Here is a 25,815-nt window from a genome sequence, read left to right as displayed (position 1 = left end):
TAATAACGGAGGAAAGGCAGCCAGGCTTGGGTTTTTTTACTCCTTTGATCTGCTGAATCTCTTCTTAAGAACCTCTGAAAACTTAAAGCTCTCTATGGGGAATTCTGAATGGCCCAGAGCAAAACCACAGAAATCAAACTGGAGTGTTTGCAGCTAGAAAAGTGCAACCAGCACCGTGCAACATCCGCCCCATGCAGCCTCGATGGACACAAAAGCCCTCCTGCCTTCATCCAATGCAATGTGAGCAATGAAGGCAACTACCCTGCCAGCCAGCCACGCCATTGCCAGCCTACGCAGCTTGCCACAGGAGCCTGAGGAGAATACCCTGAGGGTTGGGAGGTCTTCATCCAGAGTCCCCAAAATTTCAAACTTAAAAATAAGTAACTATACACATGAATTTATATCCATGTGTATCTGTGTGTGTTCAGTCATTCCTAGGTCTCGGCCTGAGGTACCTTGGTTTCATTAGATATGAGTAGATTGGAAAGCTAGGATGAATTGCTTTTTAAAAATATATATATTCATTTTATTTTTAATTATGTGTCTATGAGTGTACTTGTGTATGGCTATGCACACAGGAGCATGGGTGCCCAAAAAGGCCAGAAGAAACTATGGTACCCACTAGAGCTGGAGTTAGAGAGAGCTGTGTCCTGCCAGATGTGGTCCTGAAAGATGTGGGTACTGGGCACAAAACTTGGGTCCTCTGCAAAAGCAATATGTGTTTTTGATCACTGAGCTGACTTTCCAGCACCTATACTTCTCTTCTCCCCCGTTTTTCTTTGTTTTTCGAGGCAGGGTCTCTTTATGTAGCCATGGTTGTCCTTAAACTTGCCATATATTCCAGACTATTCTGGAACTCAGAGACATCCACCTGCCTCTGTCTCCCATATGCTGAGATTAAAAGCATGTGCTACCACACCTGGCTATTTTTTTTAAGAGTGATATACTCTGATTGAAAAAAAAAAAATATATATATATATATACACACACACACACACACACATATATATATACATATATATACATATGTGTGTGTGTGTATGTGTGTTGTTTTGTTTGTTTTTCAAGACAGAGTTTCTCTGTGGTATAGCCCTTGGCTGTCCTAGAACTCACATATTAGATTATAGAACAGGCTGGCCTTGAACTCACAGAGATGCACCTGCTTCTGCTTCCCAAGTGCTGGGATTAAAGTGTGCAATACCACACCCAGCACCTAGTATATTTTAAGGAAGAGAAGTGTTTGAGTGAGGACACAAGTATGAGTGGACATGGTCATTCCTCAGTGAGTGGGACTTTATGGATTGTTTTCTGCTCAGCAACACATGCTCCAGAATGCAAGACAGGATGTCTACCACTCTCCGGCATGAACCTGGGCTAACCTTGGACGGCCATTCCAGGTCTATATCTCAGCATGCTCAAGCACTTCCTACTTGTGAATCCAAAGTGCTGAAACCATTGTTTTCTTCAAGGGAGACAAGTTCTCCTAGGATCTGCTCCTTTTTCTTCTGCCCTTCCTGACCTGTTTTGGTTTGGAAATCAGCTGACCTAGGGATATGATAACATAAGAAACTAAAATCATTGTGGCTCCCTCAAGCCGAGGAATGCGCTTTCAGAACCACATGGCTGTGAGCCACCTTTTTCTGACTCTGCTGACTTTTGAAGGCTTGCTATAAACCTTTAAAGGCACATGTTTACACTGTCCTTGTTACAATGCTATCTATGCACACAAGTTTGTATGCTTAAGAAATGGAAGGCCAACACATGGCCCGAAGGGAAGGACAACAGCATCTGGCCAGAAACTCGGCCTTAAATCTATTCAGACCATAAATTAAACCCAGTGGGCCTTTAACAACCCACGAAAGACCAACAGCACTCCCCTGCCTCCTCTCCAATGTGCCCACATGATGTGGGGACAGACATCTGAGGAAACAATCACCAAACAATGTCTTACCAATAGTTCCTTCCAGAAGAAGGAACTCCTTTCCTATCAAGCCCATTGTTCAGACACACTTCCGCTATCTGAAAACATAAGAGAACTAACTGTATTCTGGAAGAAGCGGCAACAACACAGCCTTCTGACCCTGGACTCTGACAAGCGGAGAGCACAGTGCAGGCTGTAAGGATCACAGCCGCCCTTCCTCTTGAATTGGGAGCATGTTTCTAAAAGGAGACATATCTAACTAGAAATTAGACAAGATCATCCCAACAATACCCAGTGTACCTGCGGTGCTGCCTGTCCTGAGTTAACACCCAGGACAAAAACACCAGGGGACACACACACACACACACACACACACACACACCAGGTGCCCACATCCTAATCCCTGGAGCCCGCAAAGGCAGCAGGAGATAACATTGCTCACAGAAGACGGAGGTGATCTTCAATCACCTAGGTGGGCACAAGTCTCATAAAAGGGGAAAAGAGCCGAAGAAGTGTCCAAGTCATTGTGGGATGTGAGGAAGATTCCACTGCCACTGCAGGCTCGGAAGTGGGGGGGGGGGGGGGGAGACTAAGAGCCAGAGTGCTGCAGCCTTTATAAGGTACTGGCCTCTTAGAGGAGAACAGACATGCTGGGCTACTGTTTCTTTAAAAAAAAAAAAAAAGATTTGTTTGTTTGTTTATTTATTTATATGAATACATTGTAGCTGTCTTCAGACACACCAGAATTGTGCATTGGATCTCATTACAGTTGGTTGTGAGCCACCATGTGGTTGCTGGGAATTGAACTCAGGACCTCTGGAAGAGCAGTCAGTGCTCTTAACCGCTGAGCCATCTCTCCAGCCTTTTGGGCTGCTACTTCATCCCATTTGACTAGACTTCTGCCTCCAAAGCCATAAGATGGCAGGCAGGTCACTGTCATCACTTTTGACAGCAGCAGCAGGAAGTTAACACATGGAGGGTATTCTTTTTCTTTTACACGTCCTAAAGACCCTGGAGGTAAACAAATATTCAACCAAATGTCTGTCTCCCTAGCTGTGCTCTTGAGGTTTTAAAAATCAAACACGCAAAAACTCAACTATCTACTTTTAATCCTTTTTAAGGAATTAAACACTTGGTATTTCCTAAATTAATCCACCTTCCTATAGGTTACATTAGCCCCTTTAAAATAATATATTGGTACCCTCATCTTTATAGTATAGAATAATTATATTTTTTCAAGCAAATGTCCATTTTAAAAATAAATTGTACTGAAATCTCAAAGGCACAAACTGATCTGGGGACACACACTTTTAATCTCAGCACTCAGAAGGCAAAGAGAGAGGCTGGAGAGATGGCTCAGTGGTTAAGAGCACTGACTGCTCTTTCAGAGGTCCTGAGTTCAAATCCCAGCAACCACGTGATGGCTTACAACTACCTGTAATGAGATCTGACACCTTCTTCTGGTGTGTCTGAACACAGCTACAGTGTACTTATATATAATAATAAATAAATCTTTAAAAAGAAGAAGAAGAAGAAGAAGAAGAAGAAGAAGAAGAAGAAGAAGAAGAAGAAGAAGGCAAAGGGATTCAGATCTCTGTGGGTTCAAGACCACCTCTGGTCTACAATAGCAACTTTCAGGCCAAGCAGAGGCTACAGTGTTAGAGCTTGTCCAGAAAGAGAGAGAGAGAGAGAGAGAGAGAGAGAGAGAGAGAGAGAGAGAGAGAGAGAGAGAGAGAGAGAGAAAGGAAAAAATAATCAAAGGCATAAAATGTCTCCTCACTCTCCAAACAGGCCACAGCCTACAGAAGAGGAAAGCATGCCTCATGAGCTACAAGGGCTCTGTTCCCAAGTGGGACTCACAGCTGCTATGAGCAATCCTATGACTTTAGCTCCTATTTGTTGAATCAGATTTCAGGATTCAGTCAACAAACTTAGAGCCAATGTACAGAGCCTTGCTAAGCATGTAGGTTGGATCAGATAACAAGAGAGGAAGTCCTGTCTATTGAGTGAGACTAACAGGGTCAGAAGTCACTGCAGCAAGAACCCCTGGGCCTCTGTGAGACATCCCAGACACAGAGGAGCCTTCCTGCTGCCCTGTGGTACACTCCTAAAGTGCTGCTTCCTCTAGAGGGAGAGACTTGGATGGGAGGCCAGAGCCGTTCCACTGTATCAGAAACCTCCCCAGCCTAAGCCTAGCCATCAATCCTCGAGGAATCAAACCTCCTCCACTCTCTGGGACTGCAATCTGAGCAGAGAGAACCTGTAAGATATCTGGGTAGTGGTTAGAAACCACAGAAAGAAGAAATTGTGAGGCAGGAGGTGGTTGTTACTGCACCAGAAGGGTCTCTGAAGCTCCGCCCATTCAGTCCAGTTGTCAGGTAGTCATGCTCACCAGAGCAGCAGTCCACCATCAGAACAGGATGCCATCACCTGGACGAGCTCCTGAGACCCAGCCTGCACTTAGGATGCCAGGTGACACAAACCTGATTTTGCACAAGTCCCTAAAAGACAGTCGGCATTCTTCAATAGGTTCTGAACCTTAGCCCCAAGATCTCTCTTAACCTGCAATGCTTGAGCTCTCTGGCCTATGGGCCACCCTGACTGAAACCTGTTTCTCCTCTGGAGAGAGCACTCAGTTAGGGCCAGACTGCAGAGTCTAACTACCTGGCTCTGTCCTGTTCCTCCACTGAATGTGGACTTCCCACAAGCAGCCTATCTTCAGCCTTCACAAGGCTCTAGGAGACTGTGAGGCAGTACGTTCAGACGCGCTAAAGGCAGGATCACAATGCAGACCTAGGCAGTTGCATCTCTCCGAAGCTCTGGCTGCCCAACTATCAACCTGGAGTGTCTGGGCTCCAGGGAATCAAAGACCTGGCTGCATGACCCTGGTGCTACCAGCCAACCTATTTGCCAGAGACCCTGAGAGGACATGAGCTTGATCAAACTACTACTACCCAGCAAGCTTAGGAGAGAGAAACTACCTTTACCCAGGATCCCTAGAAACACCACAACCCTAAGAGTCACAACAACCCTTTCAATATTAATGATTCAGTAACCTGCAACACATGCCAAAACATGGAAACAAGTCCAACTATGAGGTAAAGACAAGAAGTTTAAAATGTGGATAGCAAGTAGATGAAGCATAGGAGAATGGATAAGGCGTGTACTAAGGCGTGGAGGCATAGGAAGGAGCTGAGGACAGAGCTAGTCTTCTGGAAGAAAAGGAGAGCTGGCGGGGGAGAGTGAGGGGAAGCAGGAGGAGCTCAGGGAAGAAGAAGAGGAGTGGAAAGGAGGAGGAGGAGGAAGAAGAGGAGGAGGAAGAGGAAGAAGAGGAGGAGGAGGGCCCTGTCTCTTCACTGACAACAATCCATCCCTCCCAGTAGGGGGTTAAACAGCAAGTGCAAAGGGCCAGCAGTTCATCAAGGTGGAAGCAGCTCACAGGGTGACCCCTGATCAGGAATGCTCCCCTTAACCTACAACAAGATGGAAATGGTGCCTCAGGCCCCACAGCCCAGTCTGGCTACCATCACAGAGCTCCAACAGTCCTGAAAACATGCAGCTAACCAAATGTCTCTGCTAAGAGCATTGTGAAAGTAGGACCTGTGTTGTTAAGTTCTCAACACAAGTACTCTCATTCAGAGAAGAGAGCTCTGTTTGTTTCTTTTACATTGACTATACAAGTGGGTATTAAGAGACCTGGCTCTGAGCTGGGCTGAGGTGGCGCATGCCTGTAATCCCAGCACTCTGGGAGGCAGAAGCAGGCGGATTTCTGAGTTTGAGGCCAGTCTGGTCTACAGAGTGAGTTCCAGGACAGCCAGGACTACACAGAGAAACCCTGTCTCGAAAAAACCAAATCCAAAACACCAAAATTAATTAATTAATTAATTAATTAATTAATTAATTAATTAAAAAAAAGAAAGAAAAAAGAGCCCTGGCTCTGGCTGCTCTTCTAAAGCACCTGGGTTCAGCGACTGCACAGCACTCGCAACCAGTTATAGATCTGTAACTCCAGTTACAGATTCCAGGCCATCTGTCTCCTTCTGGCCTGCATACACATGTACACAAAACATCATACATATTTAATAATAATATATTCATTGTCTGGGTAGTAGTGGTGTACACCTTTAATCCCAGAACTTGGGAGGCAGAGGCAGATGGATCTCTGTGAGTTCAAGGCCAGCCTGATCTACAGCGTGAGTTCCAGGACATCCAGGGCTACACAGAGAAACCCTGTCTCATAAAACAAGCAAAATAAAACAAATGAACAAAAATGAGTGAGGGCGTTGGGGACAGCGCTGTCATGAGTGCTTGTCTTGAAGCATGAGGGTCTGTTTGATCCACGGCCCCACATAAAAATGCTGGGAACGTGCATGTGTAACCCAGGGCTGGGAGGCCAAGGCAGGCAAATCTCAGGCTTACTGGCCGGCCAGCCTGGCCTAATTGGTGAACTCCAGACCAGTGAGACCCCTCCATCTCAAAGGTGGTGATAAATGGAATCCTGAAGATGACGCCAGAAGGTGGGGGGAGAAAGAGGAAGACAAAGAAAGAGAGAGAAGGGGAGAGAGGAGAGAGAAGGAGGAGAGGGAGAGAGAACCTCATGAGTTCAAGCCTGAATACCTGGGATGGTCAGTGACCAGCGACAAAAGGAAAGCTGTTAGTGTGTGCGAGGGAACTCCAGGATGGAGGGGCATGGCGGCCATGATGATTCTGGATGACAAAGGTGTCTGCTCAGGGCTGAAGCCACCAGAATTTGCTAAAACTCAGCATGTGCTCCTCCTTTTGTCATGAGGGCTGTAGGAGATTATGCTTCAGGGTCTCAGCACTCAAAAGAGAGTAACTTATGCTGAACAGACTCCTAAAGCACATGCAGTCTGCAGCTGCCACACACAGGACACAGGGAGAGATGAAATCTGAGCCCACTCCTACGGGAGGGTCACTGCCCAGCACAAAGGAGCACTGTTTAACTAACTCAAGACCGGCTGGAATAACCACCAAATGAGTAATTGTCGCTCTGTTATGGGCAGGAGCTGGGGCTCAGCTGCTGGCTCTTGCCTGGCGTGCACAAAGCCCTGGGCTCCATGCTGGCACCGCAGAAGCCAGGTGGAGGGGTGCTCACCTGAAACTCTAGCTCTCAGGGCATGGAGGCTGAGGCTCAGGGTCACCCTTGGCTACGGAAGGCCTCAAGGACTACAAATTAAAAGTGTTTTCCATTCTGCTTCGCCTCCCTCCTGCTTACTGAGCGTGCATGCGTGCATGCCCCTGGTGTCCTTCCCCTCCCTCCGACCCTCTCTCTAGCTGCTTGAAGAGTGCTGTGCCTTTTCTTCAGCCTCCCTTCCAACCTCTGCTCTCTCCAGCCCTTCAGCGGGCCTGTGCCCAAGATGCCACTGTTGGCCTCTTCTCAGTCAGCTCCTGGCATGACGCACTCAGCCTCGGCTCCATTCAGGTCCACATGTCTCTAAGGTTCCAAAGGCTCCCACAGTAAGTCCACTGCACACAGAGTTCCTGCTTCTCGGCCACTTAGGCTCCTGCTTCCACCCTGGCCAAGCCCATGACACACCTACAGCCCCAGCCTCCTGGCCTAGCTCTCCCTCTGTCTGCAGCGCATTTGCTACATTCACCGACTTACACCCCCGTCCCCCAACCTCTCCAAAGCAGTCCCAGCACCAGCTCCTCCATGACAGCTCTCCTCCCCATGGCAGTGCCTGTCAGACACTGGCACTCTCCTCCATGGCCTGCCTTCATGCCCATGTCCTCTGAAGTCAGGAGGGGTTTGGACTTCAAAAGTAGTTAGGGCCAGCTCCTGGAAACTAGGCCAGTGATATTACCAGGAAAGGTTCTCAATGCACCCTTTACAGCAACAGCACCCAGGACAACAAGGGCCTTACAGACCACCCCTAAGAAAAAGGGGCACATTCTAGTACACAGCAAGCAAGAAGGTGTTGTCCCAACCCATGCTACAAGTCCCAGTCACCCACAGCAGGAAGACTGGCATCAACCCCTCTGAACAATAACCTAGTAAAATCCCCACCCCACCCCCAACTCCTGGGGCAAAAGAAGCAAAAACACCATCACCAGCAGTTTGAAAGGATGTGGGATTCACTTCTTGAACATTTCTAAATGTTTCTCCACCTCCTCCAGGCCTCTATTACTGCAACTGAAACTAAGCAACACTAATTAGACAGACAAGCAAGCCGAGGCTGGGGAGGAAGTGCAGACAGGTCCAGGCAAGCGCTTTCCTCTGGAAGCCCACTCTGAAGGACTTTCATCTTGGGGCCTGGGTGTGGCAGGTAGCCTGGTCAGGGGCTCAAGGCAGAAATCGAACAACAAGGATCTTCAGCTCAGGTTCTCCAACCTCTGAGCTGGCTGGTCAGGGCTGCCCCACCTCTAAGTGACCTCTAATCTGGTTCTGTACTCTTGAAACAAAAGGGCAACCATCTGGTTTATACTGGAGAGTAAATATTCTACCAGTCATGGAGGCTTCAATCAGAGAAGGCAAGACTCTGACAAAAGGGTCTCCTTTGACGCGTGCAACATTCAGAAAGGAGAGGGTACGATGCCTCCATACACACACAATGCTGTCTGTCAGCACAAGCCAAACCAACTGTCCATTTAACCTGCAGTGTTTCCTCTAGAATAGTTCTCAACCTTCCTAAAGCTGTGACCGTTCAACACAGTCTCCTGTGTTGTGGTGGATTCCCAACCATAACATTTTTCTTATGGGGCTATAGAGATGGCTCAGCGGTTAAGAGCACTTACTGTTCTTCCAGAGGTTCTGAGTTCAAATCCCAGCAACCACATGATGGCTCACAATGATCCATAATGAGATCTGCTGCCCTCTTCTGGTGTGTCTGAAGCCAGCTACAGTGTACTCACATAAAATAAATAAATAAATCTTTAAAAAGAAATTGCTGTCGTTGCTACTTTATAACTGTAATTGTGCTACTATTATGAACTGTAATGTAAATATCTGTGTTTTCTGATAAACAAAAAAGATGAATGGAACAATTCCATGAAAGGGTTGGTCAAATCACAAAAGGGTTGTGACCCACAGGTTGAGAACCTCTGTTCTAGAGGAAAGACCCTTAACTCTTTTACAGAATAACAAAGTAGAATTTTTTTAATTTTAGGAGTGAAATCAGTGACAGGTTCAAAGCAACTAAAATTGACCAAAATCTGACTCAAGCGCTCATCAAAACTGACACCTACTTCCCCCATGCTTAAAATATCAGAATGAGCAAACTGTTTAAATGAGTTGATTTGACAGAGGCCATTAAAAAGGGTTCCTCATGGTTCCAGTGCCATCATCCTACAGCCAGCCCTTGGTACACAAAGATGCAAAATAAATATTTCCAACCTGTCTAGGAGTCAGCAGATTTACTGAGGTATCCTCTGATGACCAGGGCATCAGTTCTTGCTGAGAAGCTCTCAGCTGCTAGCCCCCCAGCCCCCCAGGCTTGTTTGCACGTATGTGTATGCGTACCTCTTCCTGACTATGGCAGTGGCTGCCTCTAAGACAGCCCTCAGCTCACATAGTGTGTTCTTTTCAAGCCAAGTCATTAAGTGTGTAACTAAATTTGAAAACAATCATCCAGAGCACAGAAGAACAAAGAACCGTGGTTCTCTATCAGGTCAAGCACGCCCAGGAGAGTCAGCACTCCTGCAGGGGATGGAAAAGGAAAGCAAAGCCATCTCTGCGGCTGCTGGGCTGCCTGTGTGGGACCCTAGGCCCCACAGCTTGCTCTAGATGCCCAAAAATTAAAAAAGCAGCTCTCTTCCAAGCACCACTCTCCCTGTCCTGTCCTGAACACTGCGTACACTTTACTGCGCGCAGAGAGCAAAGGCAAGCAAGCCATGGAGACCCCGTCTCCACTCACTCCCTCCCAAAATGACTTTCTAAGGTCCATTTCTTCCCTCTCATGGGAACAAGAAAAATCTGAAGCCAATGTGAGCTGCTACCAGTGATGGTGGCAGGAATACCACGCTTGTCTGAAGACCAGCCAGAGAAGGGGCTCATCCAGCCAGGGATCTGATGCAAAATCCTCACCAATGGGAAGTCACCCCGATGCCTGCCCCGTCACTCCTTATGGCAAGGGGAGTATGGAGTGATCCCGAGTTAGCTAAGATCCTGGCAAAACCCATTCAGTCTCTGAGAGTTCCCAGTCCTGGCAAGAGGCCAACCCCCTGTGAACAACCTGGGCACAGGAAATCAGCTTACAAGGCTTGAGGTAAGAAGCTGAGAAGAAGAAACAAGACCCCAAGTCAGTCCTCTCTTGTGTAGGATGCACTGTGTACAAACGACTCTTGCTCTCAAAGCTGAAAACTGGGAAGTGGGAAGTACACTGATCAGTAAAGAAGCAGTGAACCCTGAGAGGAGAGAGCCGATCACCTGCGTGTGGAGAGACCTGGAGACCGACCAGCTCCGAGAAACGAGAACACCATGCTTGAAACATCAGCATTGTAGAAAATCGCTAATCCTGTCTCTCTTAAAGCTCATCTTTAAAACTTAAAAGATTACTTTTAAAGTACCAACTTTAAAATGACTCTTGAGACTGGAGAGATGGCTCAGTGGTTGAGAGCACTTGCTGCTTTTGTAGAGGACCTGGATTTGATTTCCCAGCAATCACATGTTAGCTCACAACCCTCTGTCACTCCAGTTCCAGAGAACGCATGGCTCTTTTCTAGCCTGCGAGTACACTAGGCTCTCATGTGGTACACATAAACACACTCAGGCAAAATACTAACGCATAAAAAAATTTTTTTTAAATATAAATTATACTTTTTCAGTCTTCTTGATATCCATACACCTGGATCCCCGTGGTTCACTGTATAGCACAGTCAGTTTGTCCTTTATCTGATACAAACCCTCCTTCTGGCTGTAGTACAACACATGGATTCCGTGGTGTTGTGAATAGTGGTTATTTCTAAACTACAACCCTTCCCACCAAAACCAGAGACAACTCTCTTTTCAGTCCATTCTCTAAAGTACCTGCAAGAGCCCTGGGTTCATAAAATTAGGTTACAACTAGCCAGAGGTCCTGCTGCCACCAACAGGCTGCCACCTATATCCTCCACACCTGCCCTTCTCACCCATGGGAGTCTGTGGCAAGACTCCCCCAGTAACCACAAGTCGGGACAGCTGTGTGTCCACACACCACAGAGTCCTTCTCCTGGGGCACTCCAGTGCTTCAGGCACCACACCTAACCCTGCACAGATACCAGGTCAGATCCTGGCAGTCTTCAGTGATCATTGTGACAGGAGACAGATGAGAAGTGGTCCTGAAGGCCTTGGGTTTTTATCTGCTTTTATCTCACCACCCTGGCCCTGAGTATCCTCTGCACACTTCCACACTTCCCTCGTGAGACACCAAGCATGCAGGTGGGCTTCAGTAGTCCCCACATGCTATGCAAATCAACAATTTTCCTGTACGTCCTACCTCACTGCTCACAGTCTACCAAGAAACTGAAACCTAGATTTTCTCAACTCTTCTTAAATACTGATAATCTAATTAAATTGCTTCTACTTTGCTTATGTAGGATCCCGGAGCTCAATGTGAAGATTACGTCACAAGCATTTCAGGAGCAAGGTGGGTACAGGAGCTCTGGCAGGGCTATTCCATGAGAGAACTTTCCAGTTCACTTGAAAGCTTTCCTAAACGTAATGATCAATTATTACCTATTGACAGTTTGCCTATGCAATCAAAAGGAGAAGAAACAGGGTGTCCAGAATGCCTTTGCTGTGGGAAAGGGTAGATTCCAAGGGTTCTCCTTTTACATTTTTATGTGGGGAAGACAGGCATGGTGGTACACACCTTTAATCTCAGTGCTGGAGAAGCAGAGAGAGATGGATTTTTGTATTTCAAGGCCAGCCTAGTCTATGTAACAAGTTCTAGGCTAGCTAGAGCTATAGAGGAAAACCCATTTCATTCATTCATATATATATATATATATATATATATATATATATATATATATATATATATAGAGAGAGAGAGAGAGAGAGAGAGAGAGAGAGAAACAGAGAGAGAGAGAGAAACACAGAGAGAGAAACACAGAGAGAGACAGAGAGACAGCGAGAGAGACAGAGAGACAGAGACAGAGTAGCTGAAGAGCTGGCTCAGTGGTTAAGAGCACTGGCTGTTCTTCCAGGGAACCCAGATTTGATTCTTAACATACACATGGTGGCTTATAACCCTCTGTTACTCCAGTTCCAGGGGACCTGATCCCCCCTCTGACTATACATGAAGACAAAACACTCATAAAATTAAAAAAAAATTTTGGATGGACATGATCCTTAGAGAAGAGGTTAACTGGGCATGGTGCCTGCACATCTGTAATCCATCACTTAGGACATGGTGGCAGGACCATCAGGAGTTCAAGGGTATCCTGAGTGACATATTGAATTTGTGGCAAACACGGCCTACCCAACACCTTGTCTCAATTTAGAAAAAAAAAAAAGTTAACAATTGAATCTAGGAATGAGCCCCAACTGTGAAAATCCACTCTGTGGAGGCCCTCACATGTATCTGTGTTCACAACCCTTTGCTGTACTACATAGAACCCTACATGATTCCAGTCAGGCCTAGGGTCTGTGTCCTAAACAAGATATATTCAAAATGTAAGTTTACACTTCTTTTTTCTTCCTGAACAGAAACAGTTGACCATATAAGCCGACAGAACTGTCTGGCAGAACACCACGGTACCTTTCTAGAGCCAGGAAAGCCACAGCCTGCATAGGTGTAGTCATAAATGATTTCTGCTTGGTAAACTCTAAAGAGGCCTACAGGGGAGGCAGGCCTCACTGTTTGCCTCTGAAAGCCCCTGTAGTTGAACAGCAAACCTCTGAGACACATGCTCCTGTCTTCAGCATGCTATATATGAGTTGTGTGCCAGAGATCCTATTTTTAATACCGAACTGATAGCTCTGTAACCCAAATGTATTTCCCCACAGAACAGTGATAAAGGTCCAAGGCCAACACAAAGGCAGACAGGAGTGAATTCCAGACAAACATTTGTATGTAAAAATGTCAAAGCCACAAGAGACAGTTTCTTATTCTTTTAAAAACCAAATATTACAGCTTATGAAGCTCATCTGGAAGAAAGCACTGGGTGCTCTGAGCATGCCTGCGTGCTTCCCAAATCCCCAGCACACATTTCCTCTTAACATGTGGAAACTGGTCCAAGTAAACTCTCTCTATAGTCTGATACTATCACAAACCAAACTGGGAGGCTCAGCACACCTGTAGAGGCAGCTACTCAGAAGGCTGAGGCAGGAAGATCACTTAAACCTAGGAGTTTGAGGCCAGCCCCATGGAATCATAGGAGATGCTCCCCCAACTCAAAATGGAAAGAGGAGATCAAGAGAAGGGGAAAAGAGAGAAGACAAGGAGAGGAAGGGAGAGAAGGAAAGAAGGAGGGAAGGAAGGAGAGAGGGAGAAAGAGAGGGAAGCTGGTCTCAACCTCCACGTGGCCATTTTATACTACATGATATTTGAGTTTTCTTGTATTTAACTCCTCTAGTTCCTCCCAAATAAAAAGACGTAAAAGTGTATAAAGGGGACAATCAGCTTCCTTTTCATCCTCCCGTGCAGCTCTCTTGAAGGCTTGCACGCATGCCCACATCTGGGATGATGAGATGTCCCAGTGGGTTAAAAAGCACTTGGTGCTAAGTCTAGCAACTTGAGTTTCATCCCTGGACCAGCAGAGTAGAAGCAGAGGACCAACTCCTGAAGGGATATCTTCTGACCTCCACAGGCAATCAATCAATGAATCAATGAATCAATCAATTGATCAATTGATAATATTTTTAAAAGTTCCCAATCCTCAAATCTTTAAAAGTGTTTACTCACATGGCAAAAGGGAATGGCTATGATCCTTATCCTGGGTTATCTAGGTAGGTGTGACACACAGGTGTCATCATGAAAGGGTAGCAATTAGACAAAGTAGAGAGATGTATCCACTGGCTTTAAAGATGGATACCAAGGGAAGCCAAGCATTCTCTAGAGCTAGGAAAGGAAAGGAGGCCAACTCTTTCCTCCAATCTCTGGAAGGAGCACTGGCCTAACGAAATCTTGGTACCAGCCCAGTGTGACCTAATTTGGACTTTCTGACCTCCAGAACTACAGAGTAAGTTTGGAGTTGACCCCCCTCTATTCCTGGCAGTTACAAGAACCAAAAGGCTTCCATTTTTTCCTTTCCTAGTACAAGTCATGCCTGAGTCAAAGCAGTCACTATTAAAACCAACCAGAACGGCAGCCTCTTGCCTCACCCAGCAGGCAATAACCAGGGGAGGGGTAAGAACAGAGCTTGGCAGAACCCTGGCACCCAGGGGACAATAAAGGGCAAGGGGGAGAGAAATGAGCAGTGGGGGAAAGCCAGTGAAGGCTTCCAGCAGAAGAAAAAACCCCAAGAGTCCAAAGGAGCCGATCAATCCCTCGGGGCCTGCCTGCAGGTGGCTGCTTTTCTATCACAAAGAAAGGCACACACTACTTTTACCTGGAAGGCAGCAAAGGCTGGCTTCTTCCACTGAACAGGCAGGCACAGGGAAACTTTCAGGGAACACAGTGTCCACACATCTGAAACTCGGGGAGTTGTTAGCCATAACCCTCATGGCTTCACAGGGTCAGAGTTCTCTGAGGGCTTACCTGCGAAGACCTAGCAGGCTTCCCTTTTGGTATTTTAATATTCCTCACCAGAGTGTGAGGAGGCAATGCTGCCCGGCAAACACACCAGAGTTTGGCTCCATTAAACCCCATAAACCTGTTAAGTTCCTGATCCATACTTCTCTGCCAAACCAGTAAAGTTTGCCACTCATGCTGCCTGCCATTCCCTCTTCCATTCCTCTTGGAAACAATGCTAACAGCCACGGAAAGCATTTCAAACAACCTTCTACAACTCCCGAGATTGCACACTCTCTGAGGGACCAGAGGCTGGCTCACCGCCAACAAGCAGCAAGGTTAGCCAGGAGAGTCTAAATCGCTTCTGCCCTGTTGGAGGATGTGGACTGGTGTCATTACCCGGCTACCTTCAGGCAACAGCTCAAACTTGATCTCCTTGCCCAGTGTGGTCAGGCCCAGGCTGACAGACGTGGGGACCAGGAGCTAAATCACAATGCGACGGTAGCACGAACCTGACCTAAGTCCCCGGCTCAGAGGCCCCTTGTGTGCATCTCAGAACAAAGAGCTAGATGGGGCACATAACTTCTAACACCCCGAGAGCCGGAAACTACTAAGGAACACAGGCCGGGCATGTTAGTCCCGCGGCCACTCGCGGCGTCTGCCAACCCGGTGACAAGCAGCAGGCGACTCGCCTCGAAGACTCCGACCCCAGTCACCTGGCCCTGACGCCCCTCAGCGCCCCGGGGCTCCTCAGCATCCTCGTGACCCTGAGCGCTCCGGTTACTCCCCCGCCGCCGCGGAGACCCTCTAACCCCGGTGACTCCCCTCCCGGTGCCCCTAGATTCGCAAACCCTCAGGCCCAAGTAACCCCGATCCCAAAGCCCGAAAGCCCCGGTTTAACACCCGCCCCACTCGGAGCCCTCAGGTTCGGGCGACCCCTGTCCATGACCCCCCCCAGGCCTGGATGACCCGTAGCCCTGGCAACCCTCAGGTCCAAGTGACACTCAGTTGCCGGCGACCCTCAGGCCCGGGTTGACTCTCGGTTCACAGCGACCCTAAGGTCCAGGCGACCCTCAGGTCCGGCGACCCTCAGGCCCTCTAGTTCCTGGGCAGTCACCCACCCCGGGCCCTCGCACTGTCGCCACTCAGCGCTCCGCGCCCGGTCCCAGGGACACCGGCGCAGGCGGAAGCTCACGAAGGGGCAGCGGACCGGCCCCACTCACCATAGCTGTCATCGTCCTCCATGGTGCCGGCGACCGGCTCCGGCCCCCGACCGCCACTGACCTCCCGCAGCCCGCGTCCTGCCAGACACCAGCTCGCCACAGGCCAGCTCTGAGCCGCGGAGCCCCGCCCCCCCACCGCGCCCGCACTGCCCAGCACGCGCCTGCGCACGCGTCGCCCGAGGCACCGCCCCCGGCACAAGGTCCCGCCCACAGCAAAATCGCGCGTGCGTGAACGCCCTCTAGGCCCGGTCCGCTTGCGGACCTCTTTAGTTTGCGTTTACGCACGCGCATGCGTTTAGACACTTAGGCTCTGCCTCTCTGTGACTCCGCCCTAACCCACGCCCTCTCCTTTTAGGTACCGCCCCCTTACTTTCCGCGGGGCGGGGCAGTTTCGGGTTTCAAGTTTCACAAGCGTACGTAGGCCGCGGGCGTGGCTTACTAGCCAGGGCCTGTGTCCAGGCACCCAGCTGGTTAAACATACTCGAGGTCACGGGTGTCACCGAAGGGGTAGGTGGCCCTGGCTGAATCCATCTCGGACTCCAGCATGTCGAGGAGGAAATTATTTAAACTCATCTGAGTTCGTTGCTTATACTTCCTACCGGCGCCAAGTTTCACTGGAGGACATAACTTCCTGCCTTACTACCTTAGTAGCCTCAGTTCACAGGCTCTGCTGCTTTCTTTGGGAGGACCAGTTGATCCCCATTTGCAGTGATGGCCAGGGGCTGCTTCTGTGGAGGTGAAAGTATTGATGCAGCAGGAGGTCTCTCCAGAATTAATCAGTGGAAGCACCAATGAATGAACTGAAAAGGCCTTTAGGGAACACCCTGTCCTGTGATCTCTAGATAAGGGACAGGCAGGGAGTGCAGCTCAATGACAGAGCACTTGCCTAGCAATGTGAAAGGCCCTAGATTGCATCCCAGAGACCACGGAAAAGGAGAAAATTGATTCCCAAAGACTCATAGGGTCTTTTATGGGCTGGGGCATCACCAAGTGGTAGGTCCCTGTCCAGGATGTCCTCCACTACACCATGCAAACCCTTCTTACCCCAGAAGGGTCTGGGGGGTGGGGGGTGGGGGGCGGTGCCGGTCTGTTGTTAGTCCTTCTTCCCTGGAAGCTGAGGCAGGAGGACAATATAGTGAAACTCCACCTCAAAGACCAAAAAAAACCAAAAAACAAAAAACAAAAATAAAAACAAAAAAAAACCCCTAAAAGTACAGCAAAAGAGACATTGGGAAGTTTTGGAGAGGGTCTTCCTGATTGAAACAAAGACTTGAAATCCCTGTGCTGCAGAGGGATTTCAACCCAGAACCAGCCTTCTCCCTTCACAGATCCCTCTTTCTGCAAATCACTGTCTGGAGAGGGTCCTGGGAATCTTTGGGCTTCTCCAGGGCATGAAGGGGCCAAGCCAACCACAGGGGGAGGAAGGTGAGTCATGTCTTTCCTCGTGTGTTCTTCTTTTCCCTGGGTGGGCTGCAGTATCCTTCTTCCCCCAAAGGTGACCGCCTTAGGCTGTAATTGCTCAAAATCTCCGTGCAACTTTAACGCATTTAAATCCCCCAATGTACCACCTTATACCTGCCCTGTGGCAGCCATGCTGCAGTGGATATATGCGTATTTCCTGAGAAGGATATATGAGGAGAATTGACAGAAATGAAAGGGGAGGTAGAGAAAGTGGGACTTATTTTTTCTTTAAAGATGTTAACGTTTTGTATGTGTGTATCTGTGTATTAGTATGAATACCTCTCTGTGCACACATATGTATGTGAAGGTACCCATGGAGTCCAGAGAGGCATCAGATCCCCTGAAGCTGGAGATTTGGGTTGTTGTAAACCATCAGAAATGGGTGCACTTGCATATGCAAAATAAATATCAACAGAAGAAAAAGCTGGCATCAGAAAGATAGCTCAGCAGTGAAGAGTGCTGCTCTTGCAGAGGATTCACGTTCAGTGCTCAGCACCAACACAGCAGCTCACAACTATCGTAACTGTGATCCCAGGAGATCAGATGCCTTCTTCTGGCCCCCAAAGGCACCAGGCAAGTATGTGGTATGCATACACACAGACAGAAAAACACAAAGTAAAAATAAACAATTTTTCTTTCTTCCTTTCTTTCCTTTGTTTTCTTTCTTTTCTTTTCTTATTTTCTTTTTTTGAGGACATTAAAATACCTTTGGTGAGGCTGCAGTCATTAAGAACATTTATTCTTGCAAAAGGCCCAGGTTTGATTCCTAGCACCCATGATGTGGGTGGTGGCTCACAACTGTCTGTAACTCCAGCTCCAGAGGATCTAATGCCCTCTTCTGGCCTCTGAGAGTATTGCATGCATGTGTTGTGCAGACATATGTACACAAAATACACTCACAGAAAATAATAATATTAAATACGTTTGGCCTCCTTGGCCCTCTCACCATGGAGTACTCGTTGCTAGTTGATCAGCGACAACATGTAGTCTGTCTGTGTGTCTGTGAGATGCTTAGCACTTTGAACACTTTACCATATGATTTTACAAAATGCTGTAGTGTGCAAGTCTCACTCGCTCTGCCAGTCTGCATTCTACCCCCCATGCCTGCCTCACTCTTTCCCAGGGTCGAGTCCTGTTCCTGGTCCTTGATCCCTGGTCATCCCACACACACAGTCTTCTGCTGTTCCCACCTCTGTTGTTCATTACTGTGGTGGCAGGTGAGCCACACCTTTGGCGCCTGTGCACCTCATCCACCCAGTAAGGAGAAGCAGCTCAAACTGCCTCTGAGGAGTTTATTTGCTTATCCTAGGAGCATTAGACAAAACAAAAGCAAAAAGAAGGGGGAGGCTCTGGCTACAACTCAGGTAGGTGATGGCATGTGGGACCCTGAAAGGCAGTCTATGGCTTGGTTGAACAAGGATTACTCCGGAGACCCAGTAGAATATTCTACAAGGGTCGGAACCATGAGCCATGCTCCCAGATACCTAGGCTCCTGACACCATCTCCATACTCCTGACTCAACTCCATAACCCTGTGGCCATCAGTCATGTGGGGCCAGGCCCCCAGTGTTCTGGCTGGACTCCACCCCCACAGTCACCTGGGTACACCCAGGTTTTCCCCACCCCACAGTTACCGGGAAACACCCAGGTAACCCAGCCCACTCTAAAAGAGGATGCCAAGCCCCTCTTAGCTCTCTTGCCCCCTCTCTCTTGTCCCTTTCTCTTTTCTCTCTCTCTTGTCCCCTGTTCCCCCTCTCTCCTCTTCTTCTCCCCTCTTTCCATGTGGCTATGACCAGCTCTCGCCCCTCTATCTTTTCTTTCTCTCTTTACTTCTCTTTTCCTTTTCCTACTTTTCTATAATAAAGCTTTGAAACTGTGGGCTGCCTCTTCTTATCAAAACCCTGTGTAGGAGCAATCAACAGGCCTCAGCGTCCCCAGCCTCTAGAAAGGACCCAGGACTTGCCCACCTGGCCAGGCTTCCTCTACAGGTACACGGGGCCCACGCCAGAATGGCCCCGATTCTGGGCAAGGACCTTCTCCCCTAGCTGGGCAGCCTCCTCCACAGGTACACCAGCTCCCACCATCCCTATACGGGCAGAGACCCTGTATCAAAACCAAACTTTACTCATGTCCCTTTACTGCTGTTTCAGTTAACATCCTTAGCCACAGAGCCCGCCCTCTCTGGGAAACGCTGCTCTTTTAAAACTTTCTTTTGAGAGTCTAATATTGTTACTACATCATTTTCCACTTCCTTTTCCTCCCTTCAAACCTGTTCTTGTGTTCCCCCATTGCTCTCCTTGAACTCTGTGACCTTTTTGTTAAGTGTCTGCATGTGTTCCTAGTTTTACGAACACAACCTGCTCAGTCTGTATGACGTGACTTGTGGGTATGTCCTCACAGGGGACCATTCCGTATGGGGTAAGCAGCTGGTGTGCTGTTCCCCGGGAAGATGACACCTCCCACTCTTGGCATTCCTTCCTGACCTGTAACGCTTTGGCTAGGGTTGAGGCCATGGGAGCCTTCCTCCTCCTGTGTTAGCATGTCTGTCTGCGTTGTGCTTGATTGGGCTGTGTTTAGACAGCCATGGTAGTGAGGCCTTGTGGGTTTCCTTCTGACTTTTGCAGGAGACACAGTCTTACAGCAACCTCCCCGATCCTCTGGCTCTTACGATCTTTGCACCCACTCTTCCCCAAGCTTTACTTGCAGGAGTTGTGGTGGAGATGTAGCAGGTGGGACTGGCTACACAACTCTGTTCCTTGATTAGTTGTGGTTTTCTGAAATAGTCTCCACCTGTTGCAAAAAAAAAAACCATAAAACAAAAAACAAACAAACAAACCATATCCTTGCTTAGGAGGGAGAGATGCACCAATCTGTGGGGTAAGGACGGCTATGCAGACTGTAGTGAGGGATGGTGCTGGTTTAGTAAAGTGATGGCTACAGGCTCTCCTCTAAGATGCATGACTTCATGAGCATTGGGTCATTGTTTTTCACCATCAGGCAGGATCCCCCTCCTGTCTCAAGTCTAACTAGAGAGCTTTTAGTTACTGCCAACGTATGTGTGCAACTACCACGCCCCTAGTTTACCCGCCGTGCTAGTCGTCATTGTCTTTTGTCATCGTTGTCGTCATCATCGTCGTCGTCGTCGTCGTGGTCATCGTCGTGGTCGTCGTCGTGGTCGTCATCGTGGTTGTCATTGTCATCGCCATCATCATCGTCATCATGGTCGTAGTCGTGGTCATCGTCGTTGTAGTCGTAGTCATAGTCGTCGTGGCCCACAGGTATCATAGATAGGGGGACTGTTCCTTCTTCTCTCCTTTGGAAGCTTGCACAGTGCCTTCTGATATCATGAAAGCTAGTTCCCAGGGTAATTTGAGGTCAGTTCCAGCTCTTGGGCCTCTGGGTCCTGTGTCTGAAGGACATGGTTTCTTCAGCAATAGATAGGGACTTACTATTTTGGAGGAGGGCTAAGAGTAATTGCCTATAATGTTTTGGGAGTCTTTAGGACAACCCTAATAACTCAAAAGACAGGTTCTCATGCCTGATGTTGGCACTTTTGTTAGTCTCTGGCTCTTAGGAGAGAACGGTCAGCCCAGATGGGAAATTTTCATTGAAACTGTCTATTTGTACACTGACTTATATGCATTTTTAGGTAATTGATAGTCGTTGTCCCTATGAGTCCTCAGGCTACCCTCCTCCCTCCTTCTGTATTTATTTCCCTCACACCCCTAACTAGAACTGCCCCCATTTTTCCTAATTCCCCTTTGGGCCATGTGTACCCCATCAGTCCCCTATTTCTCCCTTCCCACCCCACCCCACAATCACCCCTTGTTACTTTCCTGGTTTCTGCCTTCACTCCAGGTTATATATTCACACCTGAAGCTACCAATTGATAATTTTTTTAAGAGAGTACTTCCTTCCATTACCCCTGCCTTCCATTATCATTTCAAAAATTAGAGGTTGAGAAATAATTATTATTTTTTTTTAGCAAGAATAACCCAGAAGTTCCTTGTGGTATTAAAGCATCTTCAGAGACTATCAACAGGGGACAGGTGGGATACATGGTGATTGCTTTGTGAATGCCGGAAGGCTTTGAGGACACTGAGTCAGCCTGAAGGCCCAGTGGGTGAGGGTGCCTGCTGCCCACTCTGCTCACCTGACTTCTATCCCAGGGGCCCCAGAACAGAAGAAAGAAACAACTCTCAAGTCTGACTTCCACACGAATACTGTAGCAACTACCCTGAAATAAGTAAGAGTGTGATGGTGTGTATGTACTCGGCCGAGGGGGTGGCACTATTAGGAGGTGTGGCCTTGTTGGAGTGGGTGTGTCACTGTGGATATGGGCTTTAAGACCCTGGTCCTAGCTGCTTGGAAGTGAGTCTTCCACTAGCAGCCTTCAGATGAAGATGTAGAACTCTCAGCTCCTCCTGCACCATCCCTGCCTGGATGCTGCCTTGATGATACTGGACTGAACTCTGAAGCTGTAAGCCAGCCCCAATTAACTGTTGTCTTTTATAAGACTTGCCTTGGCCATGGTGTGTGTCTGCTCACAGCAGTAAAACCCTAACTAACACAAAGTGTTTTGGAGGAATAGCTTAGCTGTCAAGAGCACTTGCTGCTCATGCAAAGGAGCCAGACTCAGTTCCCAGTACGTACGTCAGGCTGTGCACAGCTGCCTGTTACTCTAGACTCCGATGATCTGACACCCTCTTTTAACACCTGTACACACATGGTGTACAGACATACACTCAGATACATATATATGCACACTAAACATTTTTTCAAGAGTAAGAACACTAAGTGGATTTACTGTGTTTACATTAAAAAAAAAGATGGAGGCCGATTTCTGTTTCCTGATACAAGATGATTTCTCAGCTGTAGGAAGTGGAAACAATAAAAACAGAACATCAGGGGATGGGAGGTTGAAGAGACGGCTCAGAGGTTAAGAGCCACTGACTGTTCTTCCAGAGGTCCTAAGTTCAATTCCCAGCAACTACATGGTGGCTCACAACCATTTGAAATGGGATCTGATACCCTCTTCTGGTGTGTCTGAAGATATCACAACAAAATTAACTAATTAATTAATTAAAGAACAGAATGGCATTTAGACATTCATCATGAGAATGCACAGAAAAGTCACATCCATTTGTCATCATATATCCACATAGGCTCCTCCCGGGCTCATGATGGGGACACAGCTGGACATCAGCAGGGTTTCCGGTAAGCCCTAACCTGTGCGTCCCCTAACAGAGCCTTTCTACGTGATCATGGCTTGAGTTGTGTCTCTTGAGTTGGCTCCCTCCAAACCCCATGGCCTGAGAATACAACTTTACCCAGAAACTATATCATTGTAGATGTGGTCAAGAGAGGGGTCATTAGAATGGACACCAGTCCTGTGGGACTGTGGGACAGAGGCAGCCAAGAGAAGCATGTGAAGAGGCCCAGTGGCTGGAGGGATGCCAGCCCCCACCTGGAACACTGGAAGAGACGGGAAGGATCCTCCCGGGGCCACTGTGGAGGGAGCATAGCCCTGCAGGCCCACACCTGCCCTCCAGAACCCGAGAATACATTCCTATTCTTTTAAGCCACCCAGTTTTGGGCATGCTCCCCGTATGTTTCTGTTGTTTTATGATTTATTTGGGAGCTGGAAACATGGTGAGTGGTTAAGAGCATTGCTGCTTTTCCATCCAGAGGAACCAAGCCCAGCATCCACATCGGGCTGGTCTTAACTGCCTGTAACTCCAGTTCCAGTGACTCTTGACATGACTTCCTGTACACAAATGGCACATGAATTCATACATGCGCATAAATGAATACATACATCTTTTTAGATATGTGTGCCCGTGAGAAGGTGTGTGCGTGTAAGTGCAGGTGCCAGTGGAGACCAGCCAAGGAATCCAGATGGCTGTGTTCACACAGTGTGACCAACCAGTGCCTACTGGGCAGCAGCCCAAGGTAGATGCCAGAGGTTTGGGAGAGGATTGTCAAGGCTTAAAGAAACAGATGGAGATACCTGCTTCATACTTAAATGAATAAGTGCTGTGCCTGTTCCTGTCAGGATCCTTCATGAGCCCTGAGACTCAAAAGAGGAAGTAAGGGCTAGAGAGGTGGCTCAGTGGTTAAGAGCACTGACTGATCTGCGGTTCCGAGTTCAATTCCCAGCAATGGCATGGTGGTTCACAACCATCTGCAATGGGATCCGACGCACCCTTCTAGTTTCTGAAGATAGCTGCAGTGTACTCATATAAATAAAAAAAGGGAAGCAGCAGCAGCAAATGAGCTGAGGCAGAACAGCCTCCACTGGAGAGGAGCCAGCCTTTGGCCTCTCCTGCCTCAGGGGAATGTGTGGTCAGGCCTTTGATTCAGGTCTAGAGACCCCGGAGCTCAGTCAGGAACCACGGTGGCCTGTACTTGCCTGCTGTGGGCCTTAGAGAGCCCGGAGGCTCTGAAGATGGTGCTTACGAGAGAGAAGGCTGCACAGGCTCAGATGGGGCATTGTCTTGCTTTGAAAATCCCCAGATTTTATTTTGCTAAAGCGTGCAGTTTCTTGTGTGTGTGAATGGCACTTGAAACGTGTTTGTAATGGAACGTGATTGTATCCAGCTGCCACCAACTGTTCCCGTGCCACCCAGAAGGCAGCTGGCCGTGTGCCACACTGGGGCGTTCACTTCAAATAGAGGAATTACCGCTCCGGTTCCAGCTCAGCTTCACCAAAATATTTCCAAGTATGAAAAAGACAAAGGGGCGGGTGGGGCCCTCAGAAGGCACAGGAAAGCCAAGTGGGTGGCGGAGGACTTTGAGCTCTGGCTGTGTGTGTGTGTGTGTGTGTGTACACGCTCGCAAACCAGGGTCCCAGTCAACCTTCTCACACTAGCTCTCTCAGTTCACTCGCTCAACAATTATTACCACTAAGCCCTGGCTACAGGCAATCACCCTGGTCCCTGACAGTGGGAACTATTTGACTGTAACCACACGTGACAGAAAATGTCAGAATAATATGTCAAGGTATACACTTAGAGGGGTTGCTTCTGATATCCTAAGAACAAAAGGATCACATGCAGGGGTGAGGTGGCTCTGAGTTCCATCTCCAGAACCATGGGATAGGAGAGAACTGACTCTCACACGTTGTCCTCTGACCTTTATGTGTGCACCGTACAAAATACACACCACTTAAAGATTAAAACTAAATCATGTGAGGTATAGTTTAACAATGTCCACTCTTGGCATGGGGTGATTGCGGTTTAGATTCATTTGACACTATAGTCTTGAGAGCCTGGGGAGATAGCGCAGCAGTTAAGAGCACTGGCTGCTCTTGCAGAGGACCCAGGTTTAAACCCCAGCACCCTTATGGAGAGGCTCACAACTGCTGGTAACTCCGTTCCCAGGGAAATCTGATACCCACTTCTGGGCTCCGAGTTCCAAGCCAGCCAGGGTAGCCCTATCTCAAATAAATAAACAAAAACAAAGATGTATAGCTAAGAAAATATCATTGCTGAGAGTAAAAGTCCCATGCGTTTCACAGCCAGTATTTGTTATGTAGCTAGACACTGTTAGGAGACACCAGGCTGCTGAAGCCACGCTGACACCCAGAGCCTGGCTGCACTTCTCATATACGTGATGCTTCTATTGGCTGCAGAGACTGTCCTCCTAAGGAAGGGAAAAAGCTCAGAAAATAAGCAAGCATACAAGACCTAGGGGGACAATGATACCCCACAGCCACAGTCCTGTGGCTCCGCCCCCGCCTTTTAGAGGAGCAGAACACTAGCGATGTAATTGCAGCACTGACTCCTGCGAAACTCCATAGCACCCAGATCTGGATTCCTCTCCTTCTGAATAGCAAGCCATGATGGAAAACCTCAGTCCAGCTGGGCGGTGGTAGTGCAAGCTCATAACCCAGCACTAGGGAGGCAGAAGCAGGTGGAAGCTCTCCGAGTTCCAGGCCAGCCTGGTTCACAGGGAGAGTTCCTGGGCTCCATAGAGAAAACAAAAAGGAAAAGTTCAGTCAAATCTGACCTCGACCTTGACAAAGCTGGAGCCAGTGGAAGCAGCTGTCCTTGACGAAGCACTGAGCCAAGCAACTGCCTCCAGCTGGTCAGCTCGGAAGGAGCTGGTCCCTGACCTAAGGCACCGGGGAGAGGTGGACCTCCCAGATGGGCGCTCTAAGGTCACTGGGGCCTCACGGGCGTCTTGGCTAAGAGCAAGGGTACATCATCTGACTGTACTCTCTCACAGGCACTGGTCTGTCCCATCCTTCAGGCCAGGGTTTCTTGCTTTGGGAGACAGAGAAATTGGAGAGCTGGACAAGAGACCAAGTCAGGGAAATGACAGCATTCCGGGGTGTGTGGTGGAGGGAAGGCACTTCAAGGCAGTAGGCAGTTAGATCAGGTGTTCATGACAGATGTGTGCAGATGTGAGCACATGGGGCAGAACTCCTGGCTGAAGTCAGGGACTGTGGCCAACTACAGGAGAAAATAGATCAAAGGGGCAGCCCATACACCTGTAAGCCAGATGCTCCCAAAGAGCCGCTTGGCCTGTGTGAAAATGCACGCACGAGTGCCCACTCTCTCGCCCTCAGCGGTGGATGAGAGGAACCCAGGGCA

At 48.4% G+C, this 25,815-nt stretch overlaps 1 protein-coding gene across 1 annotated transcript in view; it reads right to left on the bottom strand.

Annotated features, from left to right (window-relative positions):
* Cyth1 (cytohesin 1) overlaps positions 1-15,890 on the bottom strand; it is an 83,571-nt gene extending 67,681 nt beyond the window's left edge. The window contains exon 1 of the mRNA XM_052197503.1: positions 15,759-15,890. Within this exon, the coding sequence (XP_052053463.1) occupies positions 15,759-15,780 (22 nt within the window). The 5' untranslated portion in view covers positions 15,781-15,890. The remainder of the gene's footprint in view (positions 1-15,758) is intronic.
* Positions 15,891-25,815: the final 9,925 nt, after the last annotated feature.

Source organism: Apodemus sylvaticus, chromosome 10 (assembly GCF_947179515.1).
Source record: "Apodemus sylvaticus chromosome 10, mApoSyl1.1, whole genome shotgun sequence".
Taxonomy (NCBI): Eukaryota; Metazoa; Chordata; class Mammalia; order Rodentia; family Muridae; genus Apodemus; species Apodemus sylvaticus.
The sequence above is the reverse complement of the archived record's forward strand: the minus strand, read 5'-3'. Positions and strand labels throughout refer to the sequence as shown.